The following is a 21929-nucleotide window of genomic DNA, read 5'->3' on the forward strand; positions in this document are numbered from 1 at the left end:
GGGAATCGTCGGGTGTCTCCTTCGCGTACGTAACAATAGGCATCGGAATGGTAGGTTGACGTATCGGAGGGAGATCAAGGCTTGTTGTTATCTTTCTTCAAATCCAGTAGGAGACCACGGCCAATATGCAAATAAAAAAGGCGTCAACAGCGAAAGAGGCATGGAATCTCTGGCCCAGTTTGCCCAAATGGTTGATATTCGTCATGCCCAACTCGTGAACATATTCTAGACTTGGTTTAAATCCTTGGCTTGTCACGTTGGTAACCGCTGCTGGCAATACCTGCGAGCTTTGCGATGCTCTGTTAGAAAAGGTTTCGTTCTTCATCCAAATTGTCTCATTGCTAAACTGGATGAGGAACGTGCCGTTAAGAATGCTCTTGCGATTATCGATTACGAACAGTCCCCTGAAAGTTGGTTAGAAATAATGTACCTTCACTAATTAATTCGATAGTTTCTCCATTTTCAGGTTCGAAGTGGCATTCAGCATCACCCCCCTTAATTAGACGTTCCAGGCATCCTTTATCAGGTAATCTTTGCAAATGGCTCATCTCGTAGATCGTTGAATTTTTGATCGAAGGACATTCACTTATTATGCCGTACGTTTCTTCCTGGCTGACCAACATTTTCGTGTAGTTTGCAACTACATTCATACCTGCATGAACCGCAGCTCTCGTAACTAGAAAGCGGAATTCATCAGTTCTGACCTTAGGGATTGCGAGTACATAAAGCAGCAGAGAGCCGTTTGAAAATAAGGAGGGCTTCGCATATTCTACTGCCTCAATGGAATTTTGATAATGTAAAGTCTCTTCTTCAGAAATTAACTGATGTAACTCAACCGGGTTTAAGAGATTGGTGTTGATTATGCCCGTCTTTGCCATTTGACACGCGCGTACTACCTCACTTATCTCTTCCTTGAGGATCTGTATACGGTTAAGCAGTACGGTTTCAGCAGCCGTAGTGCCAGCCTCTTTCCCAATGGTGTTCACGTAACGTGTCATCTGATTGATCTGGCTCATAGATTCCCGAGTGGCATTGAAGAGTTCCTCATTTATTTTAAATTGGTGGTTGTTGTTTGCGATTACATCATCCTGACTTCTAACGATTGTGTCCCAGTCTGTTGCGTCAGGCGAGCCGGCAACCCATTTCCAAGCCGATCCAATCCAATTGATTGACCGAATTTTACGGAGTTTAGTGGCTGAAGTTCGGCGAGGCGTTGACTAATGTGGTTCAAGTTGTATGCCGCAAAGGATTTTGCGACATAATTCTTCATGCCTTCTGCAGTCGGTTCGATTTTCCTCAATGCTTCACTGAAGTGATTCAAATCAATCTTATGTATCAATTTAAAGTGGCCATTTACTATCCAGCCTTGACCTTGATTTATCGCTACCAATGGGGCATCGTAGCCGAAGATGTTGAATCCGCAACCGCAGGAGATTATGAGTAACCTAGCTGGATAAAATTTTCGATAAAAATTTACAAATTTTCTTAGTGTGGCAACATAACAAAAATCGGTAACTTCTTGTTTCAGCCTTAAGTTAATATTGCCAGTTGCGCGTGTCCTTTTCTTGAAAGCAACTTGTTCCTAATCAGAATATCCTTTGAAAGGAAAAGGGAGAAAAAGCATTTCATCGTTTGTTTCATTTTTGATAACTTTGTTTATATTAAAACAAGTGGCTTTTAGGAAAAGAGGAGCGTTACAAATATGGCAAAAGAAAATTTTTTTACAATTTACAACGCCTTACATTATTTGAATATAATATATTTGGCGTGTTTTGTTTTTCTTTTACCTGTCTTTTTCCCTTAACAGTTTTTTTTCCTCTTTTTTCTTAAATATAAAAAATTGTTTCATATAAAAAAAATTATTTTTATTTTTTGGTTTTATTTCTAAAGGGTTTTAATTATCACTCAATTTTTTTGTACGAGCCAGCGAAGGAAAAAATCCGTCAAAAAAGGAAAGGAAAGATCGGTTTTATATATTTTTTACCTGAGTCTTATGGATCCTTTTCCCATTGTTTGTTGTTACCGTGACCCTATTATCTTTTCCTACGACTTCCTTTTTGTACAGTGGCCGTTGTTTTGATTTTATTTGTCTATTCCTTACGTACACCACATCGCCCTGCGAATATTCCTTAGGGTAGTCCCGTTTTCTATTTATTCGAGAATTTCTGGATTTCTGAATTTTTCTTATTTGACTCCTTACCTCATTGAAAACCTTTTCCTGAAAATTTCTTAACCCCTGGTAGTTTATTCTTTGCACCCTGTTAAAAAATATGTCGCTCGGTTTATGCTTCGTAATGGAATGAATTGAATTGTTGTATCGATCAGCGGCTATGTGTAGTAACTCCTTGGGGCTGGTGTTGGGTAATTCCCTTTGCAGACAGCGGTATATTTCAATAATAGTGGAATGAAGCCTCTCGACCTGCCCATTTACTTCACTTTTTTGAATGGGGGTCTGGTAAAGCCTGACTCCCAAACTTCTTACATAATTAGATGCCAGAGGGGTGACGAATCCTCGTTCGTTATCTGTAACTATCATCCGCGGGACCGTAAAATAGTGAATCACTTTTGCAAATTTTTTCGCAAAAGTACGGCCGACCTGTCCTTAATGTGGAAAAACTTCGCAAATTTGGAGAATTTAACTAGACAACTTAAAAATTTCTCCCCGCTAATTTCGAAAATATCAATGTGCAGGATATCGCACGGATGTTTGGGTATCGGAGTATCTTTTAATTTTGGGACGAAAGGATGTCTGTCATATTTATTTACCCGGCATATTTCGCAAGCTTTAGTGAAGCTTCTTATCAGGCTCGCCATTTTGGGGAAGTAGTACCTTTCCAGAATTTGTCTTTTATTCTACACGGGGTTTCTATGAGCCCGCCTGTGCTCTTCGTCTATTATTCTACAAATTCTTTCTTCATTCACCACATCTTCTACCAATCTTTGCGTTACCCTAATTTTGTAATAAAGGAAGTGTTCGAGGTACACATCTTGGAGAAGCTGTAGCCTGTTCTCGGGAATTTTAACACCGTTGATTATATTTGGACGTAGCCTTTCTTTCAATATCCTTACTAGAATTTCCCGGTTAATATCGGCTAGAGTCACATAATGGCGAGTGTAACCCTCGTGTGGGTTCTCAACACCAAAGAGTTCCCGTCCCTCTCTTATCACGAGCTGATTCTTAAAAACATTCAAGGGTGCCTCGACGTGAATTATTAGATAGGAGGCGTCTTGTTCACCGCTGTGGACGGTTTCTATTTCACTTGCGGTCGCGGTGGTAGAGCCTCTAGCGGCTGTCATTGTTCTGGATGTATCGGTTGCTCCCTCACTACCCGTTTCTGTATCGGAATCTCTGACACTAGCCAACACATGAAGTCCTGTTGTGTCCTGTTTTCGACATTTGATCCTGGATAGGGCATCTGCCACATAGTTCGATTTACCGGTTGTGTAGATTAACTCGTGGTTGTATTCCTCTATCCGGACCTTCCATCTTTTTAACTTCGCGTTATGGTTTCGGTTTCCTAGAGCGAAAGTCAGCGGCTGATGATCGGTATAAATTTTAATGTTCTTTGCGCCATATAAATAGGAAGGCAGGTTATCCAATGCCCATACAATGGCCAGCAGATCCTTCTCATTTGTAGTATAGTTTTCTTCTGTCTTGCTTAGCGAACGAGAGATGTACGCGATTGGCCTATCCTTTCCAACCTCACCTTGGGACAAGACAGCGCCTATTGCAAAGTTGGAAGCATCCGTAGTCAAATTAAAGGGTTTCTGAAAGTCCGGGAAAGCCAAAATATCAGCCGAAACGAGTAGCTCCTTTAGATCAGCAAACGCCTTCAACGCAGCGGATTCGAGCTTGATTTTCACCTTTCTCGACTGGTTAGCCTTTATTTGGGCGTTTTCTCCTCGGGTTAGACTTGCCAATGGCTTAGCCACCTTTGCATAGTCCCGAATGAATTTTCGGTAGTACGATGTCATTCCTAGGAAACGCTTCAGATCCTTAAGCGTTTCGGGAGGATCCAATTCCTGAATGGCTCTTACTTTTTTTGCATCGGGCCTAATCCCGTCAGGAGTGATGACATAACCAAGGAATTCTACGCTAGTCTTCATGAAATGGGCTTTTTCCAAATTAACTTTTAGGTTTGCATTCAGAAGCCTTGCAAAGATCGTGCTAACATTTTCTAGGTGCTCTTCTTCACTTTTGCCAAAAACTATGATGTCGTCAATATACACGTAGCAGATCTTCCCAATATATTCTTTGAGAACATCGTCTATCATGCGTTGAAAAATGGCAGGGGCGTTCTTTAGTCCGAATGGAAGCCTAAGAAATTCAAAATTTCCATTCATCGTTGAGAAAGCAGTTTTTGGTATGTCACACTCTTTCATTGGAACTTGGTGGAACCCGGAAGTTAAATCAATCGTTGTAAAGTATTTTGCAGCGCCTAAGCTGGCGAGAGTTGCATTTATATCTGGTATGGGGTATGTGTCAGCAATTGTTACGGCGTTTAGGCGCTTGAAATCAACCACCATTCTATATTGCCTTTCTCCCGAAGGTTTTGGCTTTTTGGGGACAATCCAGATTGGGGAATTGTATGGACTTTTCGAAGGACGAATAATGCCTTCCTCAAGCAATTCCTCGACCTGCCTTTCAACCTCCTCCCTCATGCAGGCAGGATATGGGTAACTCTCAGTGTAAATGGCCTCTGCCGTTGTCGTTCTAATCTCCGCCCTTACTGTAGTATCGACAATTTCCCTGTCACTTATTAGATCAAAAAGTTGTTCGTGATTTTTAATGATTGGTTGCAGTTTTTCCTGTGCCCTAGTTGAAATGTTATTATCGGAAATTTGGTTAATTTGTCTGGAAGATTTTTCTAAAAGGGGAATTCTAATATTAGGTTTCAAAATTAGTACATTTTCCTTGCGGTCTACTATAGCCTCCAGTTCCTTTAGGGTATCATCGCCAATAATACCATCAAAGGAAACGAGACCCGGCAGTACGTAAAATGTTACAAAGGTATCGTTTCCCGCACGTTGGAAAAATCTGCCACTAACTTCTTCAGTGATTTTTATGCGCCCTCCGGCCGAACATACGAAAAAAGGCTTTCTAAGTGTCTAAGGGAAAGGGTTGAATTAATAAAATTTTTTATTTGCGCCAGTGTCTACAAGGAATTTCAAGGGAGTGCCGTCGTTACCTACATACTCTATGTAAGGTAAGCTGGATAGGCTCCTGTCATACAATTTACTTGGTCTTCCACATTATCCCCTACTACTTGGGCATACTCTTCATCAATTGCCTCCATATGGTACATCCTCTGCTGTTTCTGGGGGTAATTATCTGAGCCGAGTTTCCTTTTAAACGAGAATCATTGCTGAGGTTTATTCGAGAAACTCCGACGAGTTTGTGCAGAAGGATCCACTTCCATTTTGCCACTGGTCGATACATTTGCGGTTTTCGGGTAAATGTGCGATTCTGGAAGGAACCACTCCGAGGCCTAAATACGAACCTATAATCATTTCCTGTGGGCCGAAAGTTACCGCTAAACTTCGAAACAGATGGATGAGGCTTAGAATCCCCACTCATGGTATTCATGGGAACAGTCACCGTATTTCTATTTACCCCTCCATGCACAGGTTGATTCCTGAAATTCAAATTTTGTATATCCAAACAAGCCGTGTACGCCTCAGGCAGCGCTCTTGGTTAAAGAATGACGGGTGCGAGCTTTGTAAAATTCAGAAACGTCATCCTGCGAGTTTGCGGCTTTAGTTTGTATGCAATGACATTTAATGGGATTTCCACTACGCGTACTTTGTTGTTACTTGTAGAGACGTGATAAGTGCATTTATTTGATAAGTCAATAGAATTTATGACCAGAAGCTTTTAAAATTAAACTAAATGGCAGACCGACAAATTATAAATGACCCCTTAATTCCCTACTCATAAATATTTGCTATCAAAACAAAATTTCGAATAAATCAAAGTGCATGGATTTTCCAAAATTTGCTGTATGCTACGGAATTTTAGTATAAAACATAGAGTTGTAGTGTAGCAAACAACAGTTGTTTTCGCAGCACCATGAAGTTCTTAGTAGTTTTCGCTCTCCTTTTGGCTACCTCCTACGCCTCTCCAGTACTCTACCAGAGGAACTTGGTTGTTCCCGTATTGGATGACAGTTTGGAAGGACGTATTACCAATGGTGAAACCGCTTCCGCTGGTCAATTCCCATACCAAGTTGGACTTTCATTGAAATTGAGCTCTTCTTCGTCAGCATGGTGCGGTGGTTCTTTGATTGGTAACCAATGGGTCCTTACTGCTGCTCACTGTACCGATGGGTAAATAATAAATACCTAAATATATTCTTTATTTTATTTCGTATATAATTCAGTAATTTGCTTACGAAGCATTTAACTATAATAATTTTACTTTTTATTTATTTCTTAATCTTCTACAGCGTTTCATCTGTCACCGTCTACTTGGGTGCCACTGTACGTACCTCGGCCGAGGCTACATACACTGTATCCAGCAGCGATATTATCATCCACGCCAGCTGGAATTCCAATACTTTGAAGAACGATATCTCTCTCATCAAAATTCCATCTGTTTCTTACTCCAGCAAAATTCAAGCCGTCGAATTGCCCGCTGTTGCCAGCTCCTACTCTACATATGCTGGAGAATCTGCCATTGCTTCAGGTTGGGGAAAAATCAGTGATTCCGCCACCAGTGTGACTAGCAACTTGCAATACGCCACCTTAAGCATTATTACCAACACTGTCTGTGCCCGCACTTATGGAACTTCGATTGTTACTTCTTCTAACATTTGCGTATCCACAACTGGTGGAGTTTCCACTTGCAACGGTGACTCAGGTGGCCCATTGGTGTTGGCTTCTTCGGGAGTACAGATCGGTTTAACTTCATTCGGTTCTTCAGCTGGCTGCGCTAAGGGTTATCCAGCTGCTTTCACCCGTTTGACCAGCTACCTTGACTGGATCAAGACCAACACTGGCATTTCTTACTAAATCGATTTTGTGAACTCAATAATATATGAAATAAAATGACTTGCATACTTAAGTATTTGAGCATTTCAATTATTCCACGCTGCAGGGCCCATACCCCGAATATGTGCAGCCAGATGTTCTAGTATGAAAATAGTTGTCAGGATTTATTGCAGTGTACATAATAAAATATTTCGTACTAAACACTTATATTGTCGTTAATTAGGGCTCATTTCGAGGATATATTTTTCGGATATCTTAAATTTGCAGACGCTAAAATCTAAAACTAAATGATGTGTGTGATATGATATTTTCCAAGATTAAGGCGAAATAAGTAATATCAGTCCCAGAGTCAAAATTAAGAAGGCTGATAACACAGTGGTTGGAAAAATAGTAAGACCAGTTAGTAGACAGACGTTAGCCCGAACATATGCTGCGTATGGGTTGTTCCTTGCTTCCACAAGTAAATGTCCAGTAGTTGGCAGCTTTCTCGGCTTTGCTAAGCTTTTGCCGTACATTTCTATTTATATTTCGTGAAGGTGTTAGGATGTTGATTTTGTCGCTCGTAGACTCGTTAAAGCCTTTGACGACGTCAAAGCTCCACCTCATCGTTTAATATATATCAAGTGGGTTTATGCAATCAATTTTAAAATAATTGATTTAAAAGAATAACATTTGCTAGCAAACCTTAAAACCTTACATAAAACACTGCATTACTCATAGCAATTCAAAACAATGTGTGTCTAATATTTTTATGAGTGACCACATTTCATGTAGCAGGAAACATAATAAAGAATGTAAATCGCATATTTTGCACACTTATGCCATTTTCTCAAAACCAAATTGGACTTTACTAATGTGTCTTGCACTAAACTATGCCTCTTTGCCACGAAACGGCATTTATGGATGGATTGGCATTCAAAATGAGTTTAGTGAAGCATGTTACGTTTTCCTACATGCAAAACACACAACAGGTAAATGGTATGAAAAAAGAAAAGTAAAATACTCGTATAACTAAAACGAAAAATAAATGCAAATCCAACCTAAAGACTAAAGGGTAAGAAAGCTTGTGGAAAAGTGCCTCATGAGTACAAATGCATTTAAGTACACTCATCCACTCTTGTATGCATATTTACAAACAGAGAGTCGAATTTATCTGAAAATACATAATAATATTGTACATACATAAGGCATTAAAGTAATTTGAGAACATGAAACTGATCTTCAATACTCAGCTGAATATATACCCTTACCCTGCAGGAAAATCTACGTGTAACCATTTGTTGGTTAACAGTCAATTTAATGCCCTCTCTCACTTTTACAACTGGTAAACATTACAGAGTCATACTTTAGGAAACATCATTGGTTCCATGCTACATCCGAATATCCTTTAGATCGGAACTAGTACAAAATGCAATAGATTATCTAGTAGGGCATTCTAGATGCTGATGTTGTCGCAGTCACAAAAGTCAATAGAGCGGAGCACCCTATTTATACGTGGCTTTACGCGGGGCTATCAGTTTATCAGAGATAAAAATATATCCAGAATATGTTTCAAAAAATATAGTAATTCCTTTTAGGATCCTATCTGAATCAGCGTTATCGGAGCACAGTTACAAATTTGATTTTATGATGCATACAGTAAAATGAAAATTTACTTCTTACTAAAAATCAAATATGACAAAATAACTAGCTTTTATTACTTTTAATATTTTGAAAAAAAAAAACGATATTTTGGTTTGACTCAAGGGCTTATATATAGTTAGAAAGCGAATTTTCCAAAAATTTTTGTGAGAAAACTTTTAAATTTATTGATCTAAAAATTTGTACACATATTTTATTATCTTTTAACTGTATTTTAAGACATGGTATTAGTATTCTACCTGTAGACGTGCTCATGGGGGACGCTTAAATGATGCCATTCTTCCCCTATAATTGCTAGGAGCCGTATTTTGAGTAAAAATAGAGAAACCTGGAAGAATCTAAATTTATACTTGATTTATTTTAAAAAACATCTATATGTGTCTAAAATACTTAAAAACTTTCAACAAATAACGTTGTTTTGAAAAATTTTTAGTACTGCTTCCTTCAAACCTGTCTGAATACTTTCTGTATTCCACACTCGCACAAACAAGCTATTCAATTTCCCTTCCATGCTGGCCGGCATTGCTTTAAAACACTCTACTGGTAAGTTATGTTGTCGCTTCCAGAAGTTTTCCAGGTTTGTGCGCTAAAATGGCGTCGCATATTTAATGTTTGCTGGGTGGTCTGCAATCTATTGGTCATTGCCCTCATTATGCAAAATGTTTAATGTCCTTTCAAAGTACCTTTTTCACACTACCAGGCGCTCGTCAACGTCAGTATTATGTATTAAATTTTTCTTTATGTCGAAATATACCAATGAGAATGTTTCTAATGAAACGGCGCACGTAGAACGTATGTCGATTTTATTTAAAATTTAAATTTGTAAAATACCTTTCTGATTGAAAGGTGAATGGTGTGGATGCAGACGACCAAAAAAAAAGAGAACTCCGATCGACGATGTAATCTGATGTATTAAAAAAAATTTAAGACTAAGGCATGGTTGAAGTACCACTCTGGCACTCGCCAAAAAGCACCAAAGTGCTGTTTTAATACCATTATGCGACCTCCAGCAGACTGAGTGGTTGATGCAATGGAGAAAGTTAGTGGGAGTGAGGCACATAATTTAAACCAATTTAGGATAGTAGGTTGATTCAGTTGACGAAGAATGCCTCATATATAAAGGGATATATTATATGTATCTCAAATGCCAAAAAAAACGATACGTATATGTTGGATTTAGATATTTATTATTTTGCAACCACTTAACTCGAAAAAATTACATTAGTATTGTTTGGGCAGCTTTCCTGCCGTGTGATAAAATAGTAAAAATAAATGGACAATAAATAAATAAAAGATAGAAAAATAGCTAAATTTATACGCACTTAACGATACCTTTGCCTGTATTTATTCAATTGCCGAAAAAAGCTCGATACAAAAAAACTTAAAAAGTACAAAAAGGTATTTTTTAATCTCCTACAATTTAAATGGAATAAGAGGAAAGTGATCGGCTTTGATATGTATTTATTAATATTAAAATAAAATATTAAGTAAGTCAATATAACTTTTTGCAACAGTGACATAAATATGTAAAGGGTGGTTAAATTTCAAGGGCTGATGTTGAATGTAAACCACACCTAAACGCCTAGCTTTTTTCTGCATTTCATTTGACATTTTTCAATTTCAGACTAATTCAATTTGAATAATGGAAAGATAGACAATCGAACAATGCGTTAAAGTTATTCAGGCTTATTATGAAAACGGGCGTTCAAATCAAAATGCATATCTTCAGTGATGAGGCACATTTTCACCTCAGTGGATTCGTCGAAATTATTGATTTTTACAAACTTATTAAAGGTGGTGTTGGCATTGTTGACGACTGAAATCTAATTACTCAGTAGCCCGCTCTTGCTCCATGTAGCCACTTCTTTATTCTTTTCAATGCTCGATATTTGTTGTATGATCAGAATTGGAGAACATGGCCTGTCGAAGACCGAAAATTCGGAGAGTCTCCAACAATCTTTGGTTCGAGCAGCGACGTTAATATCTATGGAAATCGTGCGAGCTGCAATAGCTGAATGACCTAATCGTTTGAAGGCTTGTGTAAGAGCAAACGGTGATCATTTCGAATGAAAATTTAAAATAGTGGAGTTTTTATTTTCTTGTTTTATTTATATGATTAAATGAAACTTACTTCATTAAAAAAAGTATTACAATTTCCTATCTAATATATAACGGTCTTAACTTGCAATAGAACTTATGACAGTACTAAGTATATAAAATAGTGTTTACATAGGTACTTATGTCTTTATACATAACATATAATCTTTTGAGTACACGTGCGCTTGGTTGCTTTCATTGTTGGTATTTTTAGTCTATGGAAGTTATTGTTGATAAAGTAGATTTTGGTGACGATGGTGCAGGTCATAATGTCGTTGGTAGTGTAATGGTAGGTGGTGTTGTTATAGATGGTGTTTGCAGGTGTAGCCATTCCAAGTACCGTTCTACTTGTGGCCGCTGCCGGGGACATCAGTATATAGGGTACGGTCGATGGACTTCTGTACTTCGGTCTATATTGAGTGTTGGAATGGACCGCCGCTCGCGACACTGATTTCTTTGCTTGTCAGCTACTTCCATTTAGTCCGAATTTTAAACTCAGCCCAAATTTATGAATAAAATCGTACAAAGAATTTCGCATTTGGGTTTCTATGTGGATCTTCATATAGATACATAAGAGTACATTTATTAATAAATGACGAATTCGTCACCGAGCTCGTAGCGGGCTCATAGTAACCTTTTTCAATTTAATCCCACTTTTTTGCGGAGGTCCAAACGCATTTAATTTAGTGGCCACTTCGTCATAAGGACTTCTTGTCATGTTAGGCTTAGCATCCAATTCTCTAAATAGCATCTGACAATCGTTTTTCTTTTTAGCACTTTCTTCAAGTTTCATATTACCATAAATATAATACAAAGCAAAATTATTTTCGTTTGAATTAGGCATTACTTTTCACGGTTTTGCTTACTATTCGTAGCAGGGAATGTTATTTTCTTACGTTATACCCGCGTAAGAATCAATTGTTTTCGCCTGTTAGCGCCATTCAGCCACCTGTTGACTGATTTGCATGTCAAACTCATATACCCGCGTCTCATCACCTTTTATGATGCACTGGTTAAATGTTGGGTCCGAATTTACTTGCTCAAGCATGTCTTCAGTCACCTTCTTCCGATGAATTTTTTGAAAGAAATTCGACTCTCTTTTAACGAGTCGATCAGCCAATTTATGGTGATGGTTTTCCAACAACACTTCCTTGACTTTGTCGACGTTTTCATCAGTTGACGAGGCAAATCTTCCACGACTTCTTGGCCCTCTGGGAAAGCCTTATACCACTCGTAGAACCGTGTTTTTGATAAAGCACACCCACCATAGTCTTTTTGCAACACTTTCAACGATTCGGCACACGAAATCCCGTTCAAAACACAAAACTTAAGACAAATTTTTTGTTCGATATTTTTATCCAGAGTGAAAATCGCAGAGTACACCTGCGGTTGACTGATCACGCTCAAACTTTGCGACACTATAGAGGATAGTTGTACCAACAGTCCAATAGAAAAAATGTGTAACACGCGCTTTTTAAATGAACAATTCACCATATTTGTTTTACCAAATGTATATAATTTGCGGTTGTGTTGTATACGAGGGCGAACCATAAGTCCGTGACTTTTGGAATAAAACATAGACTTTTTGATAAATAAATAATTTTGTTTTTCAACGTAGTCTCCTTTGAGTTCTATACACTTTGTCCAACGCTTCTCCAATTTTTTATCCCTTCCAAAAAATATGATTTAACGAGGTCCTCAAAATAGGCCTTTGTTTGCGAGATGACATCATCATTGGAGTCAAATCTTTTTCCACCAAGCCATTTCTTCAGGTTTGGGGACAAGAAGTAGTCACTCGGAGCCAAATTTGGAGAATAGGGTGGATGTATTTTTGCCATGGCAACTGCACAAGTGTGCACCCTTGCATTGACTTGGTGGAAAAGAACTTTTTTCTTGGCCAAATGAGGTCGGTTTTTTTTCAAATCGTTATTGAATCGGTCCAATATGTTGGCATAATATTCCCCATTGATTGTTTTTCCCTTTTGAAGGTAGTCAATGTGGATTATCCCGCGTGCATCCCAAAAAACAGTCGCCATAACTTTATTGGCTGACAAACCCACCTTGGCCTTCTTTGGCACCGATTCACCCTTAGAAAGCCACTGTTTCGACTGTTGTTTGGTCTCTAGTGTGTGGTGATGGATCCATGTTTCGTCCACGGTTTCAAAACGGCGCAAAAACTCCTCCATATTGCAATTAAACAACGCCAAACCTTCCTGTGAAGTTGTTACACGATTGCGTTTGTGGTCGACTGTGAGCAAACGCGGCACCCAACTTGCGGAAAGCTTTCTCATGCCCAAGTGATCATTCAAAATTGAAACCACTGAACCATGCGAGATCCCTACGGCTTCCACAATCTCTCGCACTTTCAATCTTCGGTTGGGCAACACCATATCGTGAATTTTTTAGATTGTTTCGGGTGTAGATACCTCAACTGGGCGTCCAGGACTTTCGGCATCTTCAGTGCTTGTACGGCCACAACGAAATTCAGTAAACCACTTTTTTACCATTGAAATCGATGGTGCAGAGTTCCTATAGTATTTATCAAGCTTAGCTTTGGTCTCGGTAATGGTTTTTTTTCGCAAAAAATAATGCTTAATAAGCACACGAAATTCAGGTTTTTCCATTTTCTCCTCAAATTACTGGGTAGTCTGATAAAGGTAGCTGTAAAACACAAACTAATTGAAGCAACACGTTCAAATTTTGACAGGAGTCAACTGACAGATGCCTGTTGACAGGAGCAGTATTTTTTTTTTAGTAAAGAGGTCAGAAATACAAAAAGTCACGGACTTATTGATCCGCCCTCGTAATTTATTCCACAATTGCTTTGACTTTTCTGTAACCAAAAATTTTTTCGGATGCGGGGTTGAATCGATTTTCTAAGATATTTTCAACCAGTGTTTAAAGCCGTAAATATATACTGTCGAACAGTAAATTTCATTCCGGGTTATCAAAAAATAATAAAACACATAACCGTGAACTTAAATTCTAGTTTTCAGAGCGGGGCTTGTGCTTGTTAAGAGTTTTCTCCTAGACAATAAAGATATCTACAACTCCACTCATCTGATAGCATTTCTTTGTAACCATTATATTTAAAAAGTTGTAGGGAAATTGAAAATTAAGTCAGGAACGCAATAACTTATTTTTTATTGATCTATTAAAAAGAATGTCTTAAAAGCTTTTTGAGCCCTTTTTAGTGTAAATTTTGACCAATTCATTTTTGTGTGTTTCTATATAACACCAGTTGTTTTTTGGAACCTCAAAGTGAAGTAAAAATAAATTCACGTTTATCTAATTTTATTAGTCTCTTTTCCACACTATTTACCACGCCAGGCTTTTTCTCAAATAAATAGATATATAAGGTGTGTTAGAGCACAGAGGTCCAACAGCTAAGCTTTGGATCCAATAATTTACGATGATTACATTAATTAGGTGTCCATGGATGTTACTCCTATACGACAGGTGGTCGATTTGCTATCAGACGAAAGAATAAATTCTGAAGAGAAATGATGTCTAATCAATCATCATCAATCTAATCATCAGTTAAACAATCAATTACATATTGCAGATTCGGCACTTATACAAAAGTCGCGGTAGTAGAGTAGCTGTGGTGAAGCGACATCGAAAGTAAAAAAAACCTACAGAAGTTTCGGAAAGCTCAGTTAAAGAAGCAGGTTCAATCCCGTCAACACTGGGATCAAAATACCAGAAGACGTAGCGGTAAAGTTAGGTGAAGAAGTGGCTGAAAGCGAGGTCACTGTAAGTTCCTCGCTGTTACCTCTCGCAAGAGAAGAAGTAGGCGAGGTTGGCAGCGAGATCGAGGATACTGAGGCAACGCAAAAGTTAAAACCACTATCGTAGTCTGGCATCGCGCCCAGCACTGTTACATAAGCGGGACAAGCAACTGCGTAAACATACATATAATATTTTACCAGTGGAGGAAACAAAACGCAATGAAATAGGAGAAATACGAACATTTATTGATGAAATCGGGCTCAGAGAAATACTTTGAATCGATGAAGGCACACAATAGATTTTTCAGGTCCCACTGCTAAATCCCTTCATAATAATAATAATAATGCGAATGATGAAAGAAAAAAATCACAGGCCTCGTAAAATTTCTGTTAAGCTTCCATAGGTACTACCTCAATATGAAAAAAATTACGAGTTTCTAAGAGGCAGAGTATTCTAAAACTTTTGCATGTGAAACAGTGATTTTTTTAAATTTGTTAATAAATAAATGATTTTGGTTTCTTACAGTTGGGTTTTTCGGATTTTAATACTAATTTAATAAAAAAATATCTTAAACGGAATAATAAATTTAACTTTTCAAAGTTGTAAATCTCATTTTTGCTGAAATCTTACGACGGTTCCACGATGAAACTTGCAGAGTATAGACATGATAAAAAACATGAAATTTGAGACCATGTACTTTTAAATTGGCAACTTTTGTTTTTAAAAGCTTGATTCAAATAATGTGTTTTTTTTTTAATAAATAAGATGGTTTTTTCGTGTGGTTATTTTGCGATTGATTTCTGATATTAAAAATTTAAATCGAATGATTAGAAGAAAAGTTCAAATATTTTATACCACCGCCATTTTTATAACTTTGAAAAAAAATTTGACGTGAACTTCACCACTAGTACCTTCAAAATTTCCTCAGTAGGTTATATGGAACATTAAGAAAATTACTTTGATTTACAGGTTACTTCAAGTTCGAATTTATTTTATATGTTCAAATGAAACAAATGGTTTTTTTTCGAAATTGTTATCTGTTTACTGATATATTTCTATGTAGTGGGGAGTCTACAATTTATAAATTATAAATGATAATTTCCACGCCCTCCTCGATTGATTCTTTTGGTGAAATATTCAATGAGGCTCAGACCTTATTGAAACTCTGTCTCAGCAATTTCATGTTATCAAATATGCAAATATTTCAAAGCTTAATTTGCTTCTGACTTTTTCACATAAATCCTTCCTTTGAGATGTCTTCAAGGACGCTTGTTTCTAGTTTTTTAGTTCGCTATTAGTAAAATTTCGTCTTCCGAGCAGTGCTGACTATTTTGTTTTTTAGTTTTTATCCACAATTTATTTGATAAACTTTAGTTTTTTATTCCAGGCTCTGCTGGACATTTATAGTGATCGAAAATATTCACAATTTTGCTAAATTACGGATCTTTTATACGTAGCTTTAATTATCTAGAAAATTGTAGATTTTCTATTCAAAAAACCGTAAAAACTGTAAAAAACCGCATCGCTGTACGAAACTCGAGCTTGTGTGTACGTTCCGCCTGAATGGGCAATGAATAGCTCAACAGAAATTCAGATATCTCAACTGAACTTGGTATACTGGCGCTCTTGGTTCAAGAATGAGGAGTGCGAGCAAAATTCAGAAACGCCATCCTGTGAGTTTGCGGCTTTAGTTTGTATACAATGACATTTAAAGGGATTTTCACCACGCGTACTTTGTTGTTACTTGTAGCGGCGCGATAAGTGTATTTATTTGATAAGTAAATATAATTTATGACCATTAGTTATAAGCTTTTAAAATTAAACTAAATGGCAGACCCCTTAATTCCCTACTCATAAATATTTGCTATCAAAACAAAATTTCGAATAAATCAAAGTGCATGGATTTTCCAAAATTTGCTGTATGCTACGGAATTTTCGTATAAAACATAGAGTTGTAGTGTAGCAAACAACAGTTGTTTTCGCAGCACCATGAAGTTCTTAGTAGTTTTCGCTCTCCTTTTGGCTACCTCCTACGCCTCTCCAGTACTCTACCAGAGGAACTTGGTTGTTCCCGTATTGGATGACAGTTTGGAAGGACGTATTACCAATGGTGAAACCGCTTCCGCTGGTCAATTCCCATACCAAGTTGGACTTTCATTGAAATTGAGCTCTTCTTCGTCAGCATGGTGCGGTGGTTCTTTGATTGGTAACCAATGGGTCCTTACTGCTGCTCACTGTACCGATGGGTAAATAATAAATACCTAAATATATTCTTTATTTTATTTCGTATATAATTCAGTAATTTGCTTACGAAGCATTTAACTAATATAATTTTACTTTTTATTTATTTCTTAATCTTCTACAGCGTTTCATCTGTCACCGTCTACTTGGGTGCCACTGTACGTACCTCGGCCGAGGCTACATACACTGTATCCAGCAGCGATATTATCATCCACGCCAGCTGGAATTCCAATACTTTGAAGAACGATATCTCTCTCATCAAAATTCCATCTGTTTCTTACTCCAGCAAAATTCAAGCCGTCGAATTGCCCGCTGTTGCCAGCTCCTACTCTACATATGCTGGAGAATCTGCCATTGCTTCAGGTTGGGGAAAAATCAGTGATTCCGCCACCAGTGTGACTAGCAACTTGCAATACGCCACCTTAAGCATTATTACCAACACTGTCTGTGCCCGCACTTATGGAACTTCGATTGTTACTTCTTCTAACATTTGCGTATCCACAACTGGTGGAGTTTCCACTTGCAACGGTGACTCAGGTGGCCCATTGGTGTTGGCTTCTTCGGGAGTACAGATCGGTTTAACTTCATTCGGTTCTTCAGCTGGCTGCGCTAAGGGTTATCCAGCTGCCTTCACCCGTTTGACCAGCTACCTTGACTGGATCAAGACCAACACTGGCATTTCTTACTAAATCGATTTTGTGAACTCAATAATATATGAAATAAAATGACTTGCATACTTAAGTATTTGAGCATTTCAATTATTCCACGCTGCAGGGCCCATACCCCGAATATGTGCAGCCAGATGTTCTAGTACGAAAATAGTTGTCAGGATTTATTGCAGTGTACATAATAAAATATTTCGTACTAAACACTTATATTGTCGTTAATTAGGGCTCATTTCGAGGATATATTTTTCGGATATCTTAAATTTGCAGACGCTAAAATCTAAAACTAAATGATGTGTGTGATATGATATTTTCCAAGATTAAGGCGAATTAAGTAATATCAGTCCCAGAGTCAAAATTAAGAAGGCTGATAACACAGTGGTTGGAAAAATAGTAAGACCAGTTAGTAGACAGACGTTAGCCCGAACATATGCTGCGTACGGGTTGTTCCTTGCTTCCACAAGTAAATGTCCAGTAGTTGGCAGCTTTCTTGGCTTTGCTAAGCTTTTGCCGTACATTTCTATTTATATTTCGTGAAGGTGTTAGGATGTTGATTTTGTCGCTCGTAGACTCGTTAAAGCCTTTGACGACGTCAAAGCTCCACCTCATCGTTTAATATATATCAAGTGGGTTTATGCAATCAATTTTAAAATAATTGATTTAAAAGAATAACATTTGCTAGCAAACCTTAAAACCTTACATACAACACTGCATTACTCATAGCAATTCAAAACAATGTGTGTCTAATATTTTTATGAGTGACCACATTTCATGTAGCAGGAAACATAATAAAGAATGTAAATCGCATATTTTGCACACTTATGCCATTTTCTCAAAACCAAATTGGACTTTACTAATGTGTCTTGCACTAAACTACGCCTCTTTGCCACGAAACGGCATTTATGGATGGATTGGCATTCAAAATGAGTTTAGTGAAGCATGTTACGTTTTCCTACATGCAAAACACACAACAGGTAAATGGTATGAAAAAAGAAAAGTAAAATACTCGTATAACTAAAACGAAAAATAAATGCAAATCCAACCTAAATACTAAAGGGCAAGAAAGCTTGTGGAAAAGTGCCTCATGAGTACAAATGCATTTAAGTACACTCATCCACTCTTGTATGCATATTTACAAACAGAGAGTCGAATTTATCTGAAAATACATAATAATACATACATAAGGCATTAAAGTAATTTGAGAACATGAAACTGATCTTCAATACCCAGCCGAGCATATACGTTTACTCTGCAGGAAAATCCACTCCACTGCCCTCTCTCACTTTTACAACTGGTAAACATTACAGGGTCATGCATTAGGAAACATCATTGGTTCCATGCTACATCCCCTTATCCTCTATATCGAAACTAGTACAAAATGCGACAGATTATCTAGTAGGGCATTCTAGATGCTGATGTTGTCGCAGTCACAAAAGTCAATAGAGCGGAGCACCCTATTTATAATTGGCTTCACGCGGGGCTATCAGTTTATCAGAGATAAAAACATATCCAGAATATGTTTCAAAAAATATAGTAATTACTTTTAGGATCCTATCTGAATCAGTTACAAATTTGATTTTATGATACATACAGTAAAATTAAAATTTACTTCTTACTATAAATCAAATATGGCAAAAAACGATATTTTGGTTTAACTCAAGGGCTTATATATAGTTAGAAGGGCGAAAAAAAACGAATTTTCCAGAATTTGTTATGAGAAAACTTTTAAGTTAATTGATCTAAAAATTTGTACACATATTATGTTAATTTTTAACTGTATTTTAAGACTTGTTATTAGTAAAAGTATTTATTTGGAAAGGAGCTACAGCTGATCTCCGGGAGCTCCTCTAAAAAAGACGTTTTGCAGTGACCACTATATCTCTGAACTGGATCCTCTTAAATTAAAAAACCAAACTGATTTCGTTAAATTAATGTTAAATCTAGTAAGTAATCGAAGGAATAAGCAAAATAAACTTGTTTGACAAAATGGCGGTTTCTCAAAAAAAAAAACAAATCGATTTTTGACCAAAATTTCGGCCTTAAATGGTTTATAAAGAAAATATTTATTGGAGAGAAAAAATCTTCGATTAATTTAAAAAATATATTTAACAAGCTCGTGTTAAAATTTGAGACTAATCGGTTTAGCCATTATCGAGTAATGTTGGTCACCGACTTTGAAAACACCATTTTGAGAAAAACGCATTTACAGTTTCAAAAACACTTTACAAGCATTTTGAAACGCCTTTTCAAATTTTCGTGTAACTTCGAAAATATTCACCGGAACGGAGCAACCAATACATTAGCGAAGCGCGTACATGATTACACAGGCCGAAAAAATTTAACCAACATTCAGACCCAGAAACTAGACTATATATTTCCGAAGGTTTATGATGCGTTGAATCCAAATCTGGCCTCAGAATTGCTCTATCAGCTCTGGTTTTCGAGAGATCCTAACCTAAAAGTGCAAAAAACACCGTTTTTGCCCATATTTGAGGTTATGTAGCCTTGCAGATGTTTTCTTTCACCAAAATTAAAGGATTAATAGTATGTAAATTTGGAGTTTGTGGGTAAGCCTGCTTGCGGTTAAGTGGGTTAGCCTGCTTGCGGTATGATAGGGGTGGTTTCTAGGGGTTAGGGCTGTGTGTGACTCGGTACCCAAAGGTTAGATAGTGTAGGGGTGTGGTGAGTCAGCACACTTATGGTGTGAGACAAAATTTTAAGAAAAATAAGACTCAATTCAAGAAAATTAGTAATCGACTATATCATGTCTCAAACAAAAGGCCACATAAATGAATTCCTTAGGAAATGGGAAGAAAGAAAACTTGCCGCACACTGGCTAAACTGTGCCGGTCAGCGTCAAGCTAAACTATTCATAAGTCCCAACAAAGGAATATCTGACAAACTTCTCTCACTAAACAGAGTAGATCTGCGTCTTTTAACTGGATACCTTACAGGTCACTGCAGCCTGAGGTACCATCTAAATAAGATTGGTCTATCCGAGACCAATGTCTGCCGCTTTTGCGAAATGGACATAGAAAGCTCAGAACATGTGCTTTGTGAATGTCCTGCGTTGGGCAGACAAAGACTTCACCACCTTGGTGGTACCGTAGTATCTCCATGCAATCTTTGGAACAACAAACCCAAAACTGTGCTAAAATTTCTAAAAAGCCTAAAACTCTAGGGTTACAAAATAGGCCTTCACAATAGATCAACTCTGGTCGCAGTGCGTAATGGCCTTCTAATAATAATAATATCATGTCTATGTTATCTTAATCGATTTTCAGGTGTAGGAAAATTTAGAAACATGAAATTTTCAAAATGCGATATCTCTGCGAAAAAAATTATATTTGAGCAAACAAAACGCCATTTGAAAAAAGAAGGCTTGTATTTAAAGATGTCATCCTTTAATTTTGGTGAAAGAAAACATCTGCAAGGCTACATAACCTCAAATATGGGCAAAAACGGTGTTTTTGCACTTTTAGGTAAGGATCTCTCGAAAACCAGAGCTGATAGAGCAATTCTGAGGCCAGATTTGGATTCAACGCATCATAAACCTTCGGAAATATATAGTCTAGTTTCTGGGTCTGAATGTTGGTTAAATTTTTTCGGCCTGTGTAATCATGTACGCGCTTCGCTAATGTATTGGTTACTCCGCTTAGCAGCTCAAAATCATAAGACTAAATAAAGATAGCGGAAAAAACTTATAGACAAAAATGTTCACAAAAGAATGCTCTATAAAAAAGCACCGAAGTATATTTTCCATAAAATCTATAAAAAAGAAGTTATTACGCCTTAAAACAATTCATCCTTTAATTTTTCGCGTAATTTTGTTTATAACTTTTTTATTATTAATTTTACAATAAAAAGTTTTGAATGAAAGTTGTAGATAATATTATTGTCTACAAAAAAGTATCTTACAAAATGTTCGTAACTTTCGGAATTCACGAGATAAACGCAAAAACCAGTTGCACCCTTATTTTTAAGATGGCGGCCGCGGGACACAACCCCCGACCCCGAAAACTCAAACTTAAGTTCACGTGATGGCCTTTACATAAAAAAACCATAAACTCGCATACTCCTAAAATTACTTACTTGGCTATTTTTTTTGTCTCTTTTGACTGGACTATGTGTACATAAATAAAATCAATAAAAATAAATCGATTTTTTGGAAATTCTAACTGTGTATAGCCCCTCAAACTAGCCGCTTACGGTATCAGAAGCAATATTAATTACACGTCACCGCAGCCGTAATGGACGTAAAAGACAATTATGTTCTTTAATTTTTTTGCTTTTAGCTAATATTGCGGAACATTTTAATCTTAGGCTTTCTAGATATTTTTTAAGTAATCCCAGGATTTATACCCCGTCTTGCGACACACTTTTTTTTCTTTCATATGAATAAAAATTCAATAACTTTATTAGTACCATTAAATAAAAGTTTTTAAGATTTAAGATAAACTGAATTTAAAAATCACATATTTAACATTTTTTTTTAATTTTTATTTAAAAAACCAAGTGATTTAGGAACAAATAATAATAATGCAAAGCTATTTTTGAAATTAT

General features: G+C 37.1%; 2 protein-coding genes across 2 annotated transcripts; both read left to right on the forward strand.

The window, feature by feature from the left end:
* Window positions 1-6070: 6070 nt before the first annotated feature.
* On the forward strand, window positions 6071-7011 carry LOC129242639 (serine protease 1-like). Its single transcript, XM_054879398.1, has 2 exons — window positions 6071-6327; window positions 6447-7011. The coding sequence occupies exons 1-2, from the start codon at window positions 6071-6073 to the stop codon at window positions 7009-7011; spliced, it is 822 nt and encodes a 273-aa protein (XP_054735373.1).
* A 9438-nt stretch (window positions 7012-16449) lies between these two features.
* Window positions 16450-17442, forward strand: LOC129241126 (serine protease 1-like). The gene is made up of 2 exons (XM_054877307.1): window positions 16450-16706; window positions 16826-17442. The coding sequence occupies exons 1-2, from the start codon at window positions 16450-16452 to the stop codon at window positions 17388-17390; spliced, it is 822 nt and encodes a 273-aa protein (XP_054733282.1). The 3' UTR covers window positions 17391-17442.
* Window positions 17443-21929: the final 4487 nt, after the last annotated feature.

Source organism: Anastrepha obliqua, chromosome 3, assembly GCF_027943255.1.
Source record: "Anastrepha obliqua isolate idAnaObli1 chromosome 3, idAnaObli1_1.0, whole genome shotgun sequence".
Taxonomy (NCBI): domain Eukaryota; kingdom Metazoa; phylum Arthropoda; class Insecta; order Diptera; family Tephritidae; genus Anastrepha; species Anastrepha obliqua.

Bases quoted from the DNA above. Each gene is read 5' to 3' on its own strand.
- LOC129242639 (XM_054879398.1), top strand. From the start codon at position 6,071: ATGAAGTTCTTAGTAGTTTTCGCTCTCCTTTTGGCTACCTCCTACGCC. The intron at 6,328-6,446 runs GTAAATAATAAA...AATCTTCTACAG, and splicing joins GCTGCTCACTGTACCGATGG to CGTTTCATCTGTCACCGTCT.
- LOC129241126 (XM_054877307.1), top strand. From the start codon at position 16,450: ATGAAGTTCTTAGTAGTTTTCGCTCTCCTTTTGGCTACCTCCTACGCC. The intron at 16,707-16,825 runs GTAAATAATAAA...AATCTTCTACAG, and splicing joins GCTGCTCACTGTACCGATGG to CGTTTCATCTGTCACCGTCT.